We start from the raw sequence: 23,353 nt of genomic DNA on the forward strand, positions 1-23,353 counted from the left end.
TAGTTAATGGACACTGGTCCATTTGTATTTACTCCTACTATCTAGTCCTACAATATGGAGGACTGTTACTTTTGTGTTTGCTAGCCATTACATGGAAATGGCAGATGATTCATTAAGTTAAAATACTCATTACAGTATATATTTTATGACTCGTGAACATTCATTCACTTTCATTTAATTTTTCATTTTAATGAACTAAGTTTTATTTATTTATCTCTTGTCTTCTCTTGTCAGTATGTGTATCGTAGCGTATCGAGATACGTATCGAATCGTGTTGTAAGTATCGAGATACGTATCGAATCGTGTTGTAAGTATCGAAATACGTATCGAATCGTGTTGTAAGTATCGAAATACGTATCGAATCGTGTTGCAAGTATCGAGATACGTATCGAATCGTGTTGTAAGTATCGAGATACGTATCGAATCGTGTTGTAAGTATCGAGATACGTATCGAATCGTGTTGTAAGTATCGAAATACGTATCGTATCGTGACCTAGCTGTATATAGCGACAGAACACAGGGTTTCTTAACTGTAAATTGTAATTGAAAAGAGACGTAGTCCACACAATACACGTTAAGTGATTCACAAAGTCAATGAGCAAATTTAGAACTAAATTGGATCGATCCACTGGTGGTTATCGATATTAGCAAAGGGTCGGCTGCAACACAATGTGGCACAAAATCGACTATACCCTGTTAAAGGTAAGCATACTAGCGCCCTCAATTACCAATGAAAGTAAGCATGTAGCTATGTCTACACCTCGAAGGTTTTAGACACATTCCGATGGATCCATATCTTCTTTTGTTACACAATGTCCAAAGTATAGGTCACAATACATCCAATATATAATCGAACCCCATTGATTTGAACCTCGTTGATTCGGAAATGCGCCTTCCCGACCATTGCTGGAACGTCTACACATAAACAATGGACATTATCCGATGCCAATGATCTGCTAATCCGAACACTTTTCTTTGAAACAATACAATCCGGATGAACGGTCCACACAGATTGCAACATTGCAGTGAACTAAGGTACCAAGACCGCAATACTTTAAACCTAATTTGATCTATGCTTCGGTTTCAGTCTTGTGGCTGAGATCCTTAGAAAGCTCCATTGTCTCAACATCCCCGGACGGGTCATACACAGGTGAGACCATGTCCTGGGTGGGCCTGAACCATGTGACCCACCACGCCCTTCCGATTGACCCTCGACACGCCGAGATGATGACGAAGTACGACACTGTGACGAACATGAGGGAGGCGAGGATCACGGCGACGATGTTGTCGGTGTGTGAGTCGTGGGCCTTCACACTCACACCCGGCCTTAAGCTGCCTGGAAAAGCCGCCAATAAAGGTAGGTAAATGTGCTTCAACAAAGGGGGATCACCCTGTAATATAATGACAACGCTAAGGTCGCTTTGGGGAATTTGGAACCTGAGATGACTTTCTTGGAGGAACTGTGGTGTATTCTTTTTATTCTGATACTTACCTTTGCCGGGTTTGGATGAATGAGTTTGGGTTTAACGTAACGTAAAACACAATTTCAGTAAATTCATTGACTATAACGTATGGTCTATGAAGTATATTTTATATCGCAATACATTTGTCTCTATTTTCTTCCCTAGGTAATGATGAAATGTGGAATAGAGCTTGCCAGAATTGCTTTGATTTTGGATTCATAAGATACATATATTTCACAGTCATTGTTCAGGACTGGTTAATCAGGCTAACGAGGGTCAAGAAAAAGTAGTGATGAACGGTGCCGAACGGGGCGGTCGGATATCATGGTAGTTAAAGCGTTCGCTCGACACGCCGGAGACCCGGGTTCGATTCCCGACATGGGTACAATAATGTGTGGAGCCCATTTCTGGTGTCCCTCGCCGTTATATTGCTGGAATATTGCTAAAAAACGGCGTACAACCATAGTGACCCACTCACTCACTCCAGCATATTGAAAAGGGGATGACACTTACACCAGTATTTTATCTTGAATCCGGCGTAGTTGCGGGTGTCGTCAGTGATGAAGTTGATGGTCATGTTCTCGCCAGAGGAGGTGAAGATAGGTCGCGAGTAGCCACAGAACCTCCCAAGTGGCGGACTGTTCGTTGAGGGGCCTGGTTATGAGGCAAACAGTGTATAGATGGACTCATATCGACTCACAAGACGTGAAGATTGATCAGACTATGGATGCACAGCAATTTTGCAATTTGTTTAACCACAACAATCATAATTTGTAAAACCCATCATCCGCATCTGTACAGCTGAACTTTCATATATGACAAGGTTGATCAAATTAACTGATTGTACCCACAAGCTATACTTATGTATCACAAAAAACAACAACAATTGCGTACAATCACACGTTGTTTGAGCGGCCAGTCACCTCCACGCACCCCCTTGCAACTCGATCTGTCGTCATTCACCTTCACTGGCTATATCACAGCCGAGCGGTCAGTTACCTCCTCCACGTACCGTCAGACACTGTCATGCACCTGTACGTACCGTCATTCACCTTCGCATACCGTCAGACACCGACACGTACCGTCATGCACCTGTACGTACCGTCATGCACCTGCACACACCGTCAGACACCTCCACATACCGTCATGTACCTGCACATACCGTCATGTACCTGCACATACCATCATGTACCTGCACATACCGTCATGTACCTGTACGTAGCGTCATGCACCTGCACATACCGTCATGTACCTGTACGTAGCGTCATGCACCTGCACATACCGTCATGTACCTGTACGTACAGTCATGCACCTGCACATACCGTCATGTACCTGTACGTAGCGTCATGCACCTGCACATACCGTCATGTACCTGTACGTACCGTCATGCACCTGCACGTACCTTCGTGCACCTGTACGTACCGTCATGCACCTGCAAGTACCGTCATGCACCTGCAAGTACCCTCATGCACCTGAACGTACCGTCAGACACCGCCACGTACGTCCATACACCTCCACGTACTGTCATGCACTTGTATATACCGTCATGCACCTGTACGTACCGTCATGCAGCTGTACGTACTGTCAGTCATCTCTATGTGCTGTCATGCACCTGTACATACCGTCAGTCACCTCCTCGTGTCATCAGATACCTCCACGTGCTGTCCGTCACATCCACATGCCGTCATGCCCCTGTTCGTACCGACATGCACCTATACATACTGTCAGACACCTCCACATACTGTCATGCACATGCACGTACCGCCCTGCATCTGCACATACCGTCATGCACCTGTACGTACCGCCCTGCACCTGCACATACCGTCATGCACCTGTCGTGTACGAACTGTCAGGCACCTGTCCTGTACGTACTGTCAGACACCTCCACATACCGTCATGCACCTGTACGTACCGTCATGCACCTGTATGTACCGTCATGCACCTGCACATACCGTCATGTACCTGTACGTACCGTCATGCCCCTGTACGTACCGTCATGCCCCTGTACGTACCGCCCTGCACCTGTACGTACCGTCATGCACCTGTACGTATCGCCATGCACCTCCACATACCGCCCTGCACATCCACATACCGTCATGCCCCTGTACGTACCGCCCTGCACCTGTACGTACCGTCATGCCCCTGTACGTACCGCCCTGCACCTGTACGTACCGTCATACACCTGCACGTACTGTCAGACACCTCCACATACCGGCATGCACCTGTACGTACCGTCATGCACCTGCACGTAATCCCATCTGCACTCCGCGTCCTGCTCGATGTGTGTAGCCACAGCCTGAACTACGATGACGTAGATGGAGTCAATCGACCTAAACGTCCACGTCTCCTGGTGGTTGCTGGTATACAAATACATGTATGTTACAAACCAGGGCTTGTTTACTGCTGTGTCTGTACGCTGGAGATACGTTTTGCTCACGTACAGTATAATATATTCCAAATCAAGGAAATCTGATTTGACCTTTTGTGTATCGTACCAGAAAGATGACATTTCATGGATTGCGATTTGGCTTAATTCTTATTGAAACATCCAACATCAGGCGTAATGCGAGCAGTAGAGTGAGATAGAATAGGTTGACCTACTGTGGGTAGTTGACTGGCCAGGAGGGAGAGGTAATGTACCCAGGGGCGGGCCCCGCCACCAGAGACGTGTGTTTGTTGACCCCTGCTGCTGCCACGCCTATACCTAGAATAGAGCCTATTACTAATGAGAGAGAGAGAGAGGGAGAGAGGCAGAGAGACAGAGAAGGGGATAGAAAGAGAGAGAAAGGAGGTAGGGAGAGATAGAGTGAGATAGAGAGAAAGAGAAAGAAAGAGAGAGAGAGGGGAGAGAGAGAGAAGGGGAGAGGAAGAAAAATGTCATAACATATAATATATATATATATATATTTATATACATATATACACACACATATATATATATATATATATATATATATATATATATATATATATATATATATATATATATACACACACACACACACACACATATATATATATATATACATGGAACATTCATCAATCACGCACATGTTCTGCAATTATTTTTATTAATGTGAAATTACAAATCAGAGATAGGTTATCAGAAAAATACATGTAGTTAGCTTCAAGATTATAATGATATATACAATTAAGTTGCTGTACATGGTAGAAGCAACCGTATATCACCATACATAATAGTAGTTACCAAATATAATTGTATTTAAGGATCAGTGTGATTTGCATCAACTATTGTTTGTTTGTTTGTTGTTTAACGCCGCACTCACCATTGTACCCATAGCAAATAATAGGCTAATAATATCACATGCCCCACATCACACAGGGGCATGCGTAAAGCGCTATCATTACCCCGGTCACTGGATCAGTGTGCACTTAACAATCATTCTCAGCTCCCTGGGAAGTATACAAACCAAGCTGCCTGTTAGGCGCTAGACGGTTAACAACCACGTTGCCATCTCATCCTACCGGGTACCCATTCACTGCTGAATGAACACAGGCACATTTAGAACAGAGTCACTTGCCCAAGGAGACGCCACATGTGTTACATGTGCTTCAGTGTGGGCAACTTTTACTAGCCAAGCTGCCGAAACACGGTCATCCGTCCAAGGACTCCCCGCGACCGACGTGTATTGGTTTGTGACCTGTGCGTTGTGTATAATATATAACATAAATCTACACACAGGTTAGCTCCGGCGTCGAAACCTGATAAATATAGAATCTTCACTGGATGTTATTACACCGCATGAAGAATACTAATTTTCCGACTGAGGATAGTTTCCTAAAGTCATTAACAATTGAGAGAGATGGCTGTATCAAAGTTACCACAGACTTCATGACATATCGATGTGTAGAATGAGGTATGGCGTCATGGCGTCACCATTTTTCACAAGGGAGTCGTAAGGCAGTCTGACCCATTGCTCCATCTCACTCACTCCCCTCTCGTTCATTCTCTGAACTTACCTAAGAGAGCCAAGGTGTAAGCGAGTAAGGCCCGGAAGCCCATCACTGCCGTGAGTCAGTCAGGTGATCTGTACGCGGGAATTCACTGAAATACATTAATTTTTATATAGTTAGAAGAACAGCTTACCCACTTAATGAATCATCAAAGCCTTGTATGGTAGAACACTAGGTGAACATCCACAGTTTCCTCACCTCGAAACTGTTTGATTTAGTACATTAGAGAATACATGGTGATTGTCTCCTAGTCAGAGTGCACAGTACCTTGAGTGTTCCCTGCCATGATATTACAAGACAGTCGTCACAGGCGCCATGTACTGCAGAGTCCTGACAGAGCATGCCAAGGTTGTACATATCTTACATCTATTCACCTGGATTGCTCAGGGCGATCAAGTCGTAGAGACCCACAAGAGGGATCGATACGCGTTGATGGAGTAGCTATTCTGGAACATTGATTCTTCCGTACAAAAGTCGGGATGGAAACAGCACTGGAATACAAACTTAGACGGAGGGGTATTGTTGACGCCGTCCTGTCCAGACCGGCAAGGCATGGTTTATGGGGCAACCGTTGCCGTCAGGTTTCACGTCGATGTACTCACGTTCTCGGTGGCAATATCGTCAATGCTGGCACTCAGAAAACATGCTTGGTACTGTGTTTCAATAACAATTAATCACCATGTCACTGATGATGTGACGTAACCGTCATCTTGTGTTGATACCATACATGGCGCGGTGAACGCTGTGTTTGTTTCCCAACCAAGGCAGTGCGAGGTCAGCCGGGACACCAAGACGGCCCTTTGCATTCATCATTTCCTTTATGTCTAGGTGTGGTTAGCAATTTTGACTTCAAGGCTTCGTGTTAATTAGTACCCATACACACAAATAATAGTTCAATGGCAGGTGAATAATTACGTCCTTGGTGTGGATCGATATACCAGGAGTTTTAATGACACCTTTCTTTCTTTTTCTTCTTCTTTTTCTTCTGTAGTCGCCCACAGCGCATCCATATTAAAACAACTCGGCGAGACAGGACTATGAGGGCAACTAAAAAACTGCACAGTTGGATCACTCGTACATGCATGTTGACTCGAAGTTGGCAGTGTGGAACGAATAGGGACAAGGCTTTATATACTGAGAGTAAATCAGAGCTGCCAAACCACTGACTGATAGTGTGAGCACTACAATGATATACTACACTATAAAGTGTATACAATGCATACACCGATGCACATCGACACCGTTCGAAGTTAGTAATGGGTTTTTCACACCTTCCATCCAAAACCTTTTCAACAGTTCGATCAATTCTAGTTGACCCTCATCAATACATGTATATTAAAAAAAACTAGCATGAATGTAAATATTTCAGTTTTATCGATTTTGGCTACCAGTTGCAGGAATTAGAGATGTCTAGCATCGTGTCAGGTGAACATATCTATTTTCTTATTGATTAAATGAACAAACACAGACTTGTTTGATTCAATAACACATCATCCCCGGTTCCCGGGACGTTTACAAACTATAGCTGCCTACTCAGTGACTTTGCATTCATATTGCCATTTCGCTTCAATGTGTATTATGGGTGGATACATATTGTCCGGATGTTAAGCTGGAGAATTAGTTTTGTTTGTCTCAACTATTCCACAACAGTTAGTAGTTGTTTGAAGTGTGTTTCTGATAAAGAAGAAACTATAAGATCGATGACCTTGTGATTTTGAAAAATCTGAGTTAAAATATTTTATTTTTGTTGACGTCTGAAGTTCAGGTAGGATGTCTGATTCAGACTATTCCCATTATTTAGTTATAAAGGCAAGGTCAGTGTCTCCCTGTCATGTTCAACATGGATACACAGTAAGAAGTGTGTAGGATACAGGCCGAATAAGGAATAAATCCCCCCCCCCCCCGCTCCCCCTTCCCTGATATATAGCGTGAAGAAATAAAACGTTTTTTTCTGAGACTGCAAAAATCAGGCAAATGTTTGAGAATCCGCATGGTACTAATCCTACTTGTCTCAAATACTTTCTACTTGTCTCAAATACTTTCTTTGAATTTAGAGAAAGCCACTTCTGGATTGTATCATGATTCTGATTATAGTTTATCTCTGAAAGAGGGATTTGTTGGATGTCTCGTTGTACGGATTTGCAAGGAACCTTGGAATAGGCGTGTTTCATGTTTCCGAGTCGAACCAAACCTCGATAGTACTGATGCGTGTTGTTTGATCTAAAATTTTGTCCCGTCAACATTTTGGACACCGGAATCACATATTAGCCCAAGGTTGGATCTCGTTGCAGTAGGATCCTACGTTTGTCTCCATCGTTGGCTGAGAGGCACTCCTCACCAATGTAGGTCCGGCAGCTGTGCTCTCCCAGCTGTACACCAACTCTGTTCACCAGCTTCGGGATTCTCTTGTGTCTTGTCCTGTACATAGTTGTGTCAAAAATAGGGTTGGTTGGTTTGTTGTTTAACGCCGCACTCAGCAATATTCCAGCTATATGACGGCGGTCTGTAAATAATCGAGTCTGGACCAGACAATCCAGTGATTAATATCATGAGCATCGATACACGCAATTGGGATCGATGACATGCATCAACCAAGTCAGCGAGTTTGACCACCAGATCCCGTTGGTCGCCTTTTACAGCAAGCATGGGTTGCTGAAGACCTATTCTACCCCGAATCTTCACGGGTCCAAATATAGGGTCTGTGGGTGGTGAGGTAGCCTAGTGGTTAAAGTGTTCGCTCATCACGCCGAAGAACCAGGTCGATTCCCAACATGAGTACAATGTGTAAAGCTCATTTCTGGGTCCTCGGTCCTGATATTCCTGGAATCCCTCTTAAAGTCAAACTCGTTCACTCAGAGCCTGACCACTTAGAAGAAATACAGTCTGTCCATGTGGCTTGGGTGCACCTTATTCTCATATCCTGCTCGAGTGTTAATAAAAGCTTGTCTTTGGCCTTTCACACATGCATATGGCTGGTGCCCCTGGAGTGAGCGCTGTTGACATCTGGTATAAGTCCATTCATATTAATATAGACAACCCCGTGGGGACCCGGAGGGGCATGTGTCTCCAGCACCCTATTGCTGGTCGTAAGAGTTGACAAAATTAGCAACCCGTGGTGATTCCGGGTTAGAATGCCTCCCTAACAAACCTATGCTGGTTGGTAGGGGCGACAATCGGGTGGTCAATCAATGACTTTGTTGATAGACAGATGGAAACTGTTTTTGACTTTGCGTGGGTGAGTGTCGCGTAAATAAATAAATACCCACACACAGATGGAAACTGCATATGACTTCGCGTGTGTGAGAGTTACGTAAATAGATAACTACACACACCCATACACACACACACACATATAGACACATACACACACACAGATATGGAAACAGCGTAAATATACCCCCCCCCCCCCCCCCCCCCACACACACACACACAGATGGAAACTGTACACGACTGCTGCCAATGCTACGGATTGCATATTGAGTAACGTATTTAGTGACCTTCCTGTGTGGAGCGAGGGACACATATAATCCGCCTTAGAGATTAACGCTGATCTTAAATCTGTTAACACCTGTACCTGTTACATGCACGTGTCCGTGTTTGACTGTGGACCAAGACGGATGTGGTGAATAGCATTCAATGACTGTGTTCTACCATGGCTTACCTCACAACGAACAGGTAATACCATATTCCTGAAATTACTTGAAGACACTTGTCAGTTTAAGCCAATACTATGTCACTCTATCACCCGCACTGTATACCTTGTCATCTGCTACCCCTATTCAATCCTACAACTGTATACCATTACTCATGTCTCTGCCATAGCAGTCATACACCAAGCATTTTAGCTATGTCGGACTATATACCTGTATAATTACGATGTCAAACGCTGTGGCAATCACCACTCTTCCATTTACATATTCCGCCGATAAACACCACAATATTACATCGCTACCAATACCGCGTCACTGCGTCTTCCCTGCCTACATGGTATTACTGTATCTACATTATCTATATCATATCACGATGTCGTTGCTACCTTATCAATATTCCGTCCCTACCTATGTCATATGAATATTCTACCCCTACCTATGTCATATGAATATTCTACCCCTACCAATGTCATATGAATATTCTACCCCTACCTATGTCATATGAATATTCTACCCTACCTGTGTCATATCAATATTCCATACCAATCTATATTATATGACTAACATAACTACATGTACATCATATCACTATACCAACCCTGCTTAGAGCATAGATATCACTCTGCCACTGCTATGTATATGATACCACTATGTCATCGGTACATCTCTATTTATATGACATCGCTGTCATCCCTACCTATGTCACACGAGAGTGTCATCCTTACCTATGTTATACCACTGTGTCATCCCTACCTATGTTGCACCACTGTGTCATCCCTACCTATGTCATACCACTGTGTCATCCCTGCCTATGTTATACCACTGTGCCATCCCAACCTATGTCATACCACTGTGTCATCCTTACCTAAATCATACCACTGTGTCATCCCTACCTATGTTATACCACTGTGTTATCCCTACCGATGTCATCCCCACCTATGTGATACCACTGTGTCATCCCTACCTATGACATCCCTAACAATGTCATACCACTGTGTCATCCCTACCTATGTCATCCCTACCTATGTCATCCCTACCTATGTCATCCCTACCTGTGCCATACCACTCTGTCATCCCTACTTAAATCATACTACTGTGTCATCCCTGTCTATGTTATACCACTGTCATCTCTACCTATGTCATACCACTGTGTCATCCGTACCTATGTTATACCACTGTTTCATCCTTGCCTATGTTATACCACTGTGTCATCCGTACCTACATCATACCACTGTGTCATCCCTACCTATGTTATACCACTGTGTCATCCCTTCCTATGTTATACCACTGTGTCATCCCTACCTACATCATACCACTGTGTCATCCCTACCTATGTTATACCACTGTGTCATCCCTACCTATGTTATACCAATGTGTCATCCCTACCTACATCATACCACTGTGTCATCCCTACCTATGTTATACCACTGTGTCATCCCTACCTATGTCATACCCTTGTGTCATCCCTACCTATGTTACACCACTGTGTCATCCCTTCATATGTTATACCACTATGTCATCCGTACCTAAATCCTACCACTGTGTCATCCCTACCTATGTCATACCACTGTGTCATCCTTACCATAATCTATACCACTGTGTCATCCCCACCTATGTCATACCACTGTGTTATCCCTACCGATGTCATCCCCACCTAAATCATACCACTGTGTCATCCCTACCTATGTCATCCCAGATATGTCATTCCAACCTATGTCATCTCTACCTGTGCCATACCACTCTGTCATCCCTACTTAAATCATACCACTGTGTCATCCCTGTCTATGTTATACCACTGTCATCTCTACCTATGTCATACCACTGTGTCATCCCTGCCTATGTTATACCACTGTGTCATCCCTACCTACATCATACCACTGTGTCATCCCTCCTTATGTTATACCACTGTGCCATCCGTACCTAAATCCTACCACTGTGTCATCCCTACCTATGTTACACCACTGTGTCATCCGTACCTATGTCATACCACTGTGTCATCCCTACCTAAATCATACCACTGTGTCATCCCTGCCTACGTCATACCACTGTGCCATCCCTACCTATGTCATACCACTGTGTCATCCTTAACTAAATCATACCACTGTGTCATCCCTACCTATGTCATACCACTGTGTCATCCTTACCTAAATCATACCACTGTGTCATCCCCACCTATGTCATACCACTGTGTTATCCCTACCGATGTCATCCCCACCTATGTCATCCCTACCTATGTCATCCCTATATATGTCATTCCAACCTATGTCATCCCTACCTGTGTCGTACCACTGTGTCATCCCTACCTACATGTATGTCATGACACTGTAAAAACACTACCTATAAAAACGTGGTAAAGCCATACTCACCAATGATGTTTGGGTAGTGACACATTGTTTGATCGACGTTTTGGTGTTCTTTGCCTGCCTGCATGTGGCATGACATTTTGTTTGTCTGTATTTCAGAGTACTTGGGAGTTTGCTGATGCTGTTATGGACAGGTAGATCTTGCTATTCTGGAGTCCTAACATAAAGAATCATATCAACAACTACATCTTATACTTCTGAAATACCTCAGTTCCTACAGGACTATCACTACTCACAACGTTCAATTATTCTATTCTCCTATATCTTTTTACTCTTTGTTAGACTTGGGTTGGTACTACGAGATGTGCTTATTAAATGTGATAAAAGGGGCCGTGTGAACCCCAGGAGACCATGTGCTTTAGCGAACGAAGTTTTTGATGAGGATGGTGTTACCGTGAGTCTTTGTTAGTGAAATATGAAGTTTCTGATGCAGATGGTGTTGTCGTGAGTCTTTGTTAGTGAAATATGATGTTTCTGATGCAGATGTTGTTGCCGTGAGTCTTTGTTAGTGAAATATGATGTTTCTGATGCAGATGGTGTTGCCGTGAGTCTTTGTTAGTGAAATATGATGTTTCTGATGCAGATGGTGTTGTCGTGAGTCTTTGTTAGTGAAATATGATGTTTCTGATGCAGATGGTGTTGTCGTGAGTCTTTGTTAGTGAAATATGATGTTTCGGATACAGATGGTGTTGCCGTGAGTCCTTTTTTAGTGAAATATGATGTTTCTGATGCAGATGGTGTTGTCGTGAGTCTTTATTAGTGAAATATGATGTTTCTGATGCAGATGGTGATGCCGTGAGTCTTTGTTAGTGAAATATGATGTTTCTGATGCAGATGGGGTTGCAGCGAGAAACAGGTACAGCGAGGGGAGGACTACAACTGGCATAGTTGTGGGGTGCTGCATCCTGGCAGTGTTCCTGCTGGTCGTGGCTGTCTGCAGCTTGTACTGTAAGTTTTGCACCAAGCGGAAGCGGGAAGAATGGAAGTGGCGCAACAAAGTCATCCCATCAGAGATACTCTGCAAACCGGAAGCGGAAGTGGTGGAAGAAAGAGTTCCTACAATTGACGTCATTCCGCCACTGATGGCGAGCGGTGAAAAGACCGACAAAGATCCCAATAAGGGTGCACCTGATCAGAAGGAGACACACTGTGGCGATAACATTAGCGACACATCGAACATATCTTTGTCGACTGATCGGAAAGTGTTGAGTCCAATTGAAGTAGCATGAATGAATCAAATGGTACATGTTTTTATGTAATACGTGTCTTCACTAACTTTCAGTGATCGATTCATATACTTGTCATCGCTATTTTGCCTTTTATGCAGAAGGGAATCTGTTTCGGACGATAATCGAGACTGTTTTTCTCTGGTGTTGACGTTATATATTAACTAAACCCACCTATTTCCATTTTTCAACAAGTGCTGAAATAAAATTAATAGTTAAAAAGGCTGTGACTAATTATCTGTGTAGCCTCATATCATATTGGGGGCACAGACCCGGGGTTTATTCACCACATGGTTTAAAAGTGTGAAGCCCATTTTTCGGTGTCCCCTGCCGTGATAATGCTGAAATATTGGTAAAAGGGGCGTTAAACCATACTCACTCACTCACTCACTCACTCACTCACTCACTCACTCACTCATCTCATATTGCAATTGCTCCTTGTCTCTCATATCTCCTGCAGGAAGTGCTTGCACCTGTTCCATCTTTGTTTTGTCTATATGTTGTATAGATATGCTCAATGTGAAACATAAATAAACTATCAACTTGTCTGTCTTTTTTGTTGCCCTGTGTGCAACCTGTCATTGTCGACCGACCTCAAACAAAACAGAGGAGCAAAACAAAGTACACCGAGTGTGTTTTATATTTAATTGAAAATTGAAAGGACTGTTGCTAAAATGGATTATGACATTAAATCACCACTCATTCCTGCAACTGTTTGTAAATTAATCTGTGGCTGGGAAAATTGGTATGAAAATAATGGTTTAATGAAAACTGGGGTAAGAAATGAATTTGCAATCACTTGACCCCTACCATGTTAAGATGTGAATGTATGCCAAGAGCGGCTAATGTGTTGCTTTTCAAAGATAACTGTCTAGGATATCCTTCAGCAGTTGTGTACTATGCGAAAAATGTCTTTTCAAGTTTCTTAAGCGTTCAAAATCAAATTATATTCTAAAAAATACATCCATGTAGAAGTATTCTTCGAGTGTTGACCAAGGGCTAGTACAGTTGATTGTTTGGATAAAATATCGCTGACTTAAAATGTTTCGGAAACTCAACCATATGATACAATCAACTGAGAGGTATAGTTTCTTTTGCCCTACAGTTTAATTGTGCATTTGGTTTGCATGAACTAATTTAAAGTTGTCAGCAACACAATCTCATTAAAATCACATAACCACCGCCATAGGAAATCACGGCAGGTAAATCCAGAGCGAACTTTGACCGCCGGCTCAAGGTGAAGGGTGCGAGAGCCTATCAGATAACATACACTACAAATTCTTATTTTGTTACCACGATCCGTTGCCAGTCGCAGTTTCTGCCAGGTAAATCTCTTTAACACCTCAATCCCCGATTCCCATAAGACACAAATGTGGCCTTTGTAGGTGTGTAAATGAATCAATCGACAGGGTTTTGTTTATCCACAACATAGTGGAATCAGTATAGTTCTCAATTTGGAACTGCCCGTTTACGTTCGTTTTCACATATCACTTATGCTTCAACGAGTGCTCATGACGCTGTCTGAATACATGTGAGCTCTCCTTGAGGAAGACATTAAGATCACTTTTCCGTTAACCTACATTGAAAACATTTTTATACAACCTGATATTACATGGAACCCAAGTGAAAAATTATGCCCGAAACATTGTTCACCTTTGTTTTCAAAGGCCCATACAGAGATTTCACACGGCTTTTCACTTTACACTAATCATCATAATGTAACTTAAGTGAGTTAGATTCAAAAGACAGATCGACAGTTTTTTTCAGCCACATCGTATGGAATCGAAGAAGGGACATTGTCCCGTTGTCGCCATTTAAAAAAAACAAGTAAAAAATGTCAAATCAACCAAAGCCCGACACAGCCACATTATCGTTATGTCGCGTTATCGTACATTTTACAACCATTTTTTTACATTTTAGATTGGGCGAAGGTCAGTGTACGAGCAAAAATAGAAAAATATATAGTATTTACAATTCCATATATTTAAAAAAAACCCCTTTCTTCTTGAGAATCGCCATAATTGTTTGTGGTTCGATTTCTTCAGAAACGTTTTCAACAGTGTTAATTATTGTATTTTAAATACTCTATTTATATTGATAGCGACAGTAAATATAAGTCGGTTTTATTAATATTTTACTTATTTCTGGCAATAAATAACAACTGAGTCGACGGATTCGTAAACCATGGGGCCTAAAACATCTTATGTACATCTCACGTCTGCTTATTCAGCATAATCTGCGTACATCTGCATACATCTGCATTATTAGTTGTACGTATGTGACACATGTCGCATGTGGTATCGTTGCCCCGGGGTAATACATTGCTCTGCTGTCTTTCCTAACTGACATAGAAATCCTGGTACTTGTTCTCGTTCCTGACCTGGAGCATCTTCCCGAGGCAAGAGAGTTGAAAGTCCAGTTTCCACCCTTGCCGAACTAGGCTGGTATTATGGACTTAGATTTTGACTGGACTAACGAGTCTATGCATAGTCCAATCAAAATGGTGCACCGAAATCGATAACCGGTTTTTAAACTGTCAGGTGTTGTTGTCCCCTCTCCCTCTTTTGTGTTGTTGTTCCCCTCCCTCTTGTGTGTTGTTGTCCCTTCCCCTCCCTCTTGTGTGTTGTTGTCCCTTCCCTCTTGTGTGTTGTTGTCCCCTCCCTCTTGTGTGTTGTTGTCCCCTCCCTCTTGTGTGTTGTTGTTCCCTCCCTCTTGTGTGTTGTTGTCCCTTCCCTCTTGTGTGTTGTTGTCCCCTCCCTCTTGTGTGTTGTTGTTCCCTCCCTCTTGTGTGTTGTTGTCCCCTCCCTCTTGTGTATTGTTGTCCCCTCCCTCTTGTGTGTTGTTGTCCCCTCCCTCTTGTGTATTGTTCTCCCCTCCCTCTTGTGTGTTGTTGTCCCCTCCCTCTTGTGTATTGTTGTCCCCTCTCCCTCTTGTGTGTTGTTGTCCCCTCCCTCTTGTGTGTTGTTGTCCCCTCTCCCTCTTGTGTGTTGTTGTCCCCTCCCTCTTGTGAATTGTTGTCCCTTCCCCTCCCTCTTGTGTGTTGTTGTCCCTTCCCTCTTGTGTGTTGTTGTCCCCTCCCTCTTGTGTGTTGTTGTCCCCTCCCTCTTGTGTGTTGTTGTTCCCTCCCTCTTGTGTGTTGTTGTCCCTTCCCTCTTGTGTGTTGTTGTCCCCTCCCTCTTGTGTGTTGTTGTTCCCTCCCTCTTGTGTGTTGTTGTCCCCTCCCTCTTGTGTATTGTTGTCCCCTCCCTCTTGTGTGTTGTTGTCCCCTCCCTCTTGTGTATTGTTCTCCCCTCCCTCTTGTGTGTTGTTGTCCCCTCCCTCTTGTGTATTGTTGTTCCCTCCCTCTTGTGTGTTGTTGTCCCCTCCCTCTTGTGTATTGTTGTCCCCTCTCCCTCTTGTGTGTTGTTGTCCCCTCTCCCTCTTGTGTGTTGTTGTTCCCCTCTCTCTTGTGTGTTGTTGTCCCCTCCCTCTTGTGTGTTGTTGTCCCCTCTCCCTCTTGTGTGTTGTTGTCCCCTCCCTCTTGTGTATTGTTCTCCCCTCCCTCTTGTGTGTTGTTGTCCCCTCCCTCTTGTGTATTGTTGTTCCCTCCCTCTTGTGTGTTGTTGTCCCCTCCCTCTTGTGTATTGTTGTCCCCTCCCTCTTGTGTGTTGTTGTCCCCTCCCTCTTGTGTGTTGTTGTCCCCTCCCTCTTGTGTATTGTTGTTCCCTCCCTCTTGTGTGTTGTTGTCCCCTCCCTCTTGTGTATTGTTGTTCCCTCCCTCTTGTGTGTTGTTGTCCCTTCCCCTCCCTCTTGTGTGTTGTTGTCCCTTCCCTCTTGTGTATTGTTGTTCCCTCCCTCTTGTGTGTTGTTGTTCCCCTCTCTCTTGTGTGTTGTTGTCCCCTCCCTCTTGTGTGTTGTTGTCCCCTCCCTCTTGTGTGTTGTTGTCCCCTCCCTCTTGTGTGATGTTGTCCCCTCCCTCTTGTGTATTGTTGTCCCCTCCCTCTTGTGTATTGTTGTCCTCTCCCTCTTGTGTGATGTTGTCCCCTCCCTCTTGTGTATTGTTGTCCCTTCCCTCTTGTGTATTGTTGTCCCCTCCCTCTTGTGTGATGTTGTCCCCTCCCTCTTGTGTATTGTTGTCCCCTCCCTCTTGTGTATTGTTGTCCCCTCCCTCTTGTGTATTGTTGTCCCTTCCCTCTTGTGTATTGTTGTTCCCTCCCTCTTGTGTGATGTTGTCCCCTCCCTCTTGTGTGTTGTTGTCCCCTCCCTCTTGTGTATTGTTGTCCCCTCCCTCTTGTGTGATGTTGTCCCCTCCCTCTTGTGTATTGTTGTCCCCTCCCTCTTGTGTGTTGTTGTCCCCTCCCTCTTGTGTATTGTTGTCCCCTCCCTCTTGTGTATTGTTGTCCCCTCCCTCTTGTGTATTGTTGTCCCTTCCCTCTTGTGTGTTGTTGTTCCCTCCCTCTTGTGTATTGTTGTCCCTTCCCCTCCCTCTTGTGTATTGTTGTTCCCTCCCTCTTGTGTGATGTTGTCCCCTCCCTCTTGTGTGATGTTGTCCCCTCCCTCTTGTGTGATGTTGTCCCATCCCTCTTGTGTATTGTTGTCCCCTCCCTCTTGTGTGATGTTGTCCCCTCCCTCTTGTGTGATGTTGTCCCCTCCCTCTTGTGTATTGTTGTTCCCTCCCTCTTGTGTGATGTTGTCCCCTCCCTCTTGTGTGATGTTGTCCCCTCCCTCTTGTGTATTGTTGTCCCCTCCCTCTTGTGTGTTGTTGTCCCCTCCCTCTTGTGTATTGTTGTCCCCTCCCTCTTGTGTGATGTTCCCCCCTCCCTCTTGTGTATTGTTGTTCCCTCCCTCTTGTGTATTGTTATTCCCTCCCTCTTGTGTATTGTTGTCCCCTCCCTCTTGTGTGTTGTTGCCCCCCTCCCTCTTGTGTATTGTTGTCCCCTCCCTCTTGTGTATTGTTGTCCCTTCCCTCTTGTGTATTGTTGTTCCCTCCCTCTTGTGTGATGTTGTCCCCTCCCTCTTGTGTGATGTTGTCCCCTCCCTCTTGTGTGTTGTTGTCCCCTCCCTCTTGTGTATTGTTGTCCCCTCCCTCTTGTGTATTGTTGTCCCTTCCCTCTTGTGTGTTGTTGTCCCCTCCCCTCCCTCTTGTGTGTTGTTGTCCCCTCCCCTCTCTCTTGTGTGTTGTTGTCCTCTCTCTCTTGTGTGTTGTTGTCCCCTCCCCTCCCTCTTGTGTGTTGTTGTCCCCTCCCTCTTGTGTGTTGTTGTCCCCTCCCTCTTGTGTATTGTTGTCCCCTCCCTCTTGTGTATTGTTGTCCCTTCCCTCTTGTGTGTTGTTGTCCCCTCCCCTCCCTCTTGTGTGTTGTTGTCCCCTCTCCTCCCTCTTGTGTGTTGTTGTCCCCTCCCCTCCCTCTTGTGTGTTGTTGTCCTCTCCCTCTTGTGTGTTGTTGTCCCCTTCCTCTTGTGTGTTGTTGCCCCCCTCCCTCTTGTGTATTGTTGTCCCCTCCCTCTTGTGTATTGTTGTCCCCTCCCTCTTGTGTGATGTTGTCCCCTCCCTCTTGTGTGTTGTTGTCCCCTCCCTCTTGTGTATTGTTGTTCCCGTCCTCTTGTGTATTGTTGTCCCCTCCCTCTTGTGTGATGTTGTCCCCTCCCTCTTGTGTGATGTTGTCCCCTCCCTCTTGTGTGATGTTGTCCCCTCCCTCTTGTGTGTTGTTGTCCCCTCCCTCTTGTGTATTGTTGTTCCCGCCCTCTTGTGTGTTGTTGTCCCTTCCCCTCCCTCTTGTGTGTTGTTGTCCCTTCCCTCTTGTGTATTGTTGTTCCCTCCCTCTTGTGTGTTGTTGTCCCCTCTCTCTTGTGTGATGTTGTCCCCTCCCTCTTGTGTGATGTTGTCCCCTCCCTCTTGTGTGTTGTTGTCCCCTCTCTCTTGTGTGTTGTTGTTCCCTCCCTCTTGTGTGATGTTGTCCCCTCCCTCTTGTGTATTGTTGTCCCTTCCCTCTTGTGTATTGTTGTTCCCTCCCTCTTGTGTGATGTTGTCCCCTCCCTCTTGTGTGTTGTTGTCCCCTCCCTCTTGTGTGTTGTTGTCCCCTCCCTCTTGTGTGATGTTGTCCCCTCCCTCTTGTGTGTTGTTGTCCCCTCTCTCTTGTGTGTTGTTGTCCCATCCCTCTTGTGTATTGTTGTCCCCTCCCCTCCCTCTTGTGTGTTGTTGTCCCCTCCCCTCCCTCTTGTGTGTTGTTGTCCCCTCCCTCTTGTGTATTGTTGTCCCCTCCCTCTTGTGTATTGTTGTCCCTTCCCTCTTGTGTGTTGTTGCCCCTTCCCTCTTGTGTGTTGTTGTCCCCTCCCTCTTGTGTATTGTTGTCCCTTCCCTCTTGTGTGTTGTTGCCCCTTCCCTCTTGTGTGTTGTTGTCCCCTCCCTCTTGTGTGTTGTTGCCCCTTCCCTCTTGTGTGTTGTTGTCCCCTCCCTCTTGTGTATTGTTGTCCCTTCCCTCTTGTGTGTTGTTGTCCCTTCCCTCTTGTGTATTGTTGTCCCCTCCCTCTTGTGTGTTGTTGTCCCCTCCCTCTTGTGTATTGTTGTCCCTTCCCTCTTGTGTGTTGTTGTCCCCTCCCTCTTGTGTGATGTTGTCCCCTCCCTCTTGTGTGTTGTTGTCCCCTCTCTCTTGTGTATTGTTGTCCCCTCCCCTCCCTCTTGTGTGTTGTTGTCCCCTCCCCTCCCTCTTGTGTGTTGTTGTCCCCTCCCTTTTGTGTATTGTTGTTCCCTCCCTCTTGTGTATTGTTGTCCCCTCCCCTCCCTCTTGTGTGTTGTTGTCCCCTCCCCTCCCTCTTGTGTGTTGTTGTCCCCTCCCTCTTGTGTATTGTTGTCCCCTCCCTCTTGTGTATTGTTGTCCCTTCCCTCTTGTGTGTTGTTGCTCCTTCCCTCTTGTGTGTTGTTGTCCCCTCCCTCTTGTGTATTGTTGTCCCTTCCCTCTTGTGTGTTGTTGCCCCTTCCCTCTTGTGTGTTGTTGTCCCCTCCCTCTTGTGTGTTGTTGCCCCTTCCCTCTTGTGTGTTGTTGTCCCCTCCCTCTTGTGTGTTGTTGTCCCCTCCCTCTTGTGTATTGTTGTCCCCTCCCTCTTGTGTATTGTTGTCCCCTCCCCTCCCTCTTGTGTGTTGTTGTCCCCTCCCCTCCCTCTTGTGTGTTGTTGTCCCCTCCCTCTTGTGTATTGTTGTCCCCTCCCTCTTGTGTGTTGTTGTCCCCTCCCTCTTGTGTATTGTTGTCCCCTCCCTCTTGTGTATTGTTGTCCCCTCCCTCTTGTGTGTTGTTGCCCCTTCCCTCTTGTGTGTTGTTGTCCCCTCCCTCTTGTGTATTGTTGTCCTCTCCCTCTTGTGTATTGTTGTCCCCTCCCCTCCCTCTTGTGTGTTGTTGTCCCCTCCCCTCCCTCTTGTGTGTTGTTGTCCCCTCCCTCTTGTGTATTGTTGTCCCCTCCCTCTTGTGTATTGTTGTCCCTTCCCTCTTGTGTGTTGTTGCCCCTTCCCTCTTGTGTGTTGTTGTCCCCTCCCTCTTGTGTATTGTTGTCCCTTCCCTCTTGTGTGTTGTTGCCCCTTCCCTCTTGTGTGTTGTTGTCCCCTCCCTCTTGTGTGTTGTTGCCCCTTCCCTCTTGTGTGTTGTTGTTCCCTCCCTCTTGTGTATTGTTGTCCCTTCCCTCTTGTGTGTTGTTGTCCCTTCCCTCTTGTGTATTGTTGTCCCCTCCCTCTTGTGTGTTGTTGTCCCCTCCCTCTTGTGTATTGTTGTCCCTTCCCTCTTGTGTGATGTTGTCCCCTCCCTCTTGTGTGTTGTTGTCCCCTCTCTCTTGTGTATTGTTGTCCCCTCCCCTCCCTCTTGTGTGTTGTTGTCCCCTCCCCTCCCTCTTGTGTGATGTTGTCCCCTCCCTCTTGTGTATTGTTGTCCCCTCCCTCTTGTGTATTGTTGTCCCTTCCCTCTTGTGTGTTGTTGTCCCATCCCTCTTGTGTATTGTTGTCCCCTCCCTCTTGTGTGTTGTTGTCCCCTCCCTCTTGTGTGTTGTTGTCCCCTCCCTCTTGTGTGATGTTGTCCCCTCCCTCTTGTGTGTTGTTGTCCCCTCTCTCTTGTGTATTGTTGTCCCCTCCCCTCCCTCTTGTGTGTTGTTGTCCCCTCCCCTCCCTCTTGTGTGTTGTTGTCCCCTCCCTCTTGTGTATTGTTGTCCCCTCCCTCTTGTGTATTGTTGTCCCTTCCCTCTTGTGTGTTGTTGTCCCGTCCCTCTTGTGTATTGTTGTCCTCTCCCTCTTGTGTGTTGTTGTCCCCTCCCTCTTGTGTGTTGTTGTCCCCTCCCTCTTGTGCATTGTTGTCCCTTCCCTCTTGTGTGTTGTTGCCCCCCTCCCTCTTGTGTATTGTTGTCCCCTCCCTCTTGTGTGTTGTTGTCCCCTCCCTCTTGTGTGTTGTTGTCCCCTCCCTCTTGTGTGTTGTTGTCCCCTCCCTCTTGTGTGTTGTTGTCCCCTCCCCTCCCTCTTGTGTGTTGTTGTCCCCTCCCTCTTGTGTATTGTTGTCCCCTCCCTCTTGTGTGTTGTTGTCCCCTCTCTCTTGTGTGTTGTTGTCCCCTCCCTCTTGTGTATTGTTGTCCCCTCCCCTCCCTCTTGTGTGTTGTTGTCCCCTCCCCTCCCTCTTGTGTGTTGTTGTCCCCTCCCTCTTGTGTATTGTTGTCCCCTCCCTCTTGTGTATTGTTGTCCCTTCCCTCTTGTGTGTTGTTGCCCCCCTCCCTCTTGTGTATTGTTGTCCCCTCCCTCTTGTGTGTTGTTGTCCCCTCCCTCTTGTGTATTGTTGTCCTCTCCCTCTTGTGTGTTGTTGTCCCCTCCCTCTTGTGTGTTGTTGCCCCCCTCCCTCTTGTGTATTGTTGTCCCCTCCCTCTTGTGTGTTGTTGTCCCCTCCCTCTTGTGTATTGTTGTCCTCTCCCTCTTGTGTGTTGTTGTCCCCTCCCTCTTGTGTATTGTTGTCCCCTCGCTCTTGTGTATTGTTGTCCTCTCCCTCTTGTGTGTTGTTGTCCCCTCCCTCTTGTGTGTTGTTGTCCCCTCCCTCTTGTGTGTTGTTGTCCCCTCCCCTCCCTCTTGTGTGTTGTTGTCCCCTCTCTCTTGTGTGTTGTTGTCCCCTCCCTCTTGTGTGTTGTTGTCCCCTCCCCTCCCTCTTGTGTGTTGTTGTCCCCTCTCTCTTGTGTGTTGTTGTCCCCTCCCCTCCCTCTTGTGTGTTGTTGTCCCCTCCCTCTTGTGTGTTGTTGTCCCCTCCCCTCCCTCTTGTGTGTTGTTGTCCCCTCTCTCTTGTGTGTTGTTGTCCCCTCCCCTCCCTCTTGTGTGTTGTTGTCCCCTCCCCTCCCTCTTGTGTGTTGTTGTCCCCTCCCTCTTGTGTGTTGTTGTCCCCTCCCTCTTGTGTGTTGTTGTCCCCTCCCTCTTGTGTGTTGTTGTCCCCTCCCCTCCCTCTTGTGTATTGTTGTCCCCTCCCTCTTGTGTATTGTTGTCCCCTCCCTCTTGTGTGTTGTTGTCCCCTCCCTCTTGTGTGTTGTTGTCCCCTCCCTCTTGTGTGTTGTTGTCCCCTCCCTCTTGTGTGTTGTTGTCCCCTCCCCTCCCTCTTGTGTGATGTTGTCCCCTCCCTCTTGTGTGTTGTTGTCCCCTCCCTCTTGTGTATTGTTGTCCCCTCCCTCTTGTGTGTTGTTGTCCCCTCCCTCTTGTGTGTTGTTGTCCTCTCCCTCTTGTGTGTTGTTGTCCCCTCCCTCTTGTGTGTTGTTGTCCCCTCTCTCTTGTGTGTTGTTGTCCCCTCCCTCTTGTGTGTTGTTGTCCCCTCCCTCTTGTGTGTTGTTGTCCCCTCTCTCTTGTGTATTGTTGTCCCCTCCCTCTTGTGTATTGTTGTCCCCTCCCTCTTGTGTGTTGCCCCCCTCCCTCTTGTGTGTTGTTGTCCCCTCCCTCTTGTGTGTTGTTGTCCCCTCCCTCTTGTGTGTTGTTGTCCCCTCCCTCTTGTGTGTTGTTGTTCCCCTCTCTCTTGTGTGTTGTTGTCCCCTCCCTCTTGTGTGTTGTTGTCCCCTCCCTCTTGTGTGTTGTTGTCCCCTCCCTCTTGTGTGTTGTTGTCCCCTCCCTCTTGTGTGTTGTTGTCCCCTCCCCTCCCTCTTGTGTGATGTTGTCCCCTCCCTCTTGTGTGTTGTTGTCCCCTCCCTCTTGTGTATTGTTGTCCCCTCCCTCTTGTGTGTTGTTGTCCCCTCCCTCTTGTGTGTTGTTGCTCCCCCCCCCCTCCCTCTTGTGTGTTGTTCCCCCCCCCCCCCCCTCTTGTGTGTTGTTGTCCCCTCCCTCTTGTGTGTTGTTGTCCCCTCCCCTCTCTCTTGTGTGTTGTTGTCCCCTCTCTCTTGTGTATTGTTGTCCCCTCCCTATTGTGTATTGTTGTCCCCTCCCTCTTGTGTATTGTTGTCCCCTCCCTCTTGTGTGTTGTTGTCCCTTCCCTCTTGTGTGTTGTTGTCCCCTCTCTCTTGTGTGTTGTTGTCCCCTCCCTCTTGTGTGTTGTTGTCCCTTCCCTCTTGTGTATTGTTGTCCCCTCCCTCTTGTGTGTTGTTGTCCCCTCCCTCTTGTGTGTTGTTGTCCCTTCCCTCTTGTGTATTGTTGTCCCCTCCCTCTTGTGTGTTGTTGTCCCCTCCCTCTTGTGTATTGTTGTCCCCTCCCTCTTGTGTGTTGTTGTCCCTTCCCT

At 46.2% G+C, this 23,353-nt stretch overlaps 2 protein-coding genes across 4 annotated transcripts; one reads left to right on the plus strand and one right to left on the minus strand.

The window, feature by feature from the left end:
• Positions 1 to 613: 613 nt before the first annotated feature.
• LOC139468018 (CUB and zona pellucida-like domain-containing protein 1) lies at positions 614 to 6,107 on the minus strand. 3 transcript variants are annotated; one of them, XM_071249689.1, is made up of 6 exons: positions 6,041 to 6,107; positions 5,445 to 5,529; positions 4,065 to 4,185; positions 3,696 to 3,820; positions 1,977 to 2,117; positions 614 to 1,336 (listed from the first exon to the last, which is right to left on the minus strand). In XM_071249689.1, the coding sequence occupies exons 2-6, from the start codon at positions 5,485 to 5,487 to the stop codon at positions 1,071 to 1,073; spliced, it is 696 nt and encodes a 231-aa protein (XP_071105790.1). In that variant the 5' UTR covers positions 5,488 to 5,529; positions 6,041 to 6,107; the 3' UTR covers positions 614 to 1,070. The 3 variants fall into 3 exon arrangements, with proteins under 3 accessions (XP_071105790.1, XP_071105798.1, XP_071105781.1); XM_071249697.1 differs by lacking the exon at positions 6,041 to 6,107 and adding an exon at positions 5,706 to 5,778 and having other exon boundaries at positions 4,065 to 4,161; XM_071249680.1 differs by lacking the exon at positions 6,041 to 6,107 and adding an exon at positions 5,706 to 5,778.
• Positions 6,108 to 9,090: 2,983 nt separating this feature from the next.
• On the plus strand, positions 9,091 to 12,680 carry LOC139468032 (uncharacterized). The gene is made up of 3 exons (XM_071249709.1): positions 9,091 to 9,113; positions 11,551 to 11,585; positions 12,286 to 12,680. Exons 1-3 carry the CDS (start codon positions 9,091 to 9,093, stop codon positions 12,678 to 12,680), a joined length of 453 nt encoding a protein of 150 aa, XP_071105810.1.
• Positions 12,681 to 23,353: the final 10,673 nt, after the last annotated feature.

The sequence above is a fragment of the Haliotis cracherodii genome, unplaced genomic scaffold, assembly GCF_022045235.1.
Source record: "Haliotis cracherodii isolate W230 unplaced genomic scaffold, xgHalCrac1.p SCAF_1, whole genome shotgun sequence".
Classification (NCBI taxonomy): domain Eukaryota; kingdom Metazoa; phylum Mollusca; class Gastropoda; order Lepetellida; family Haliotidae; genus Haliotis; species Haliotis cracherodii.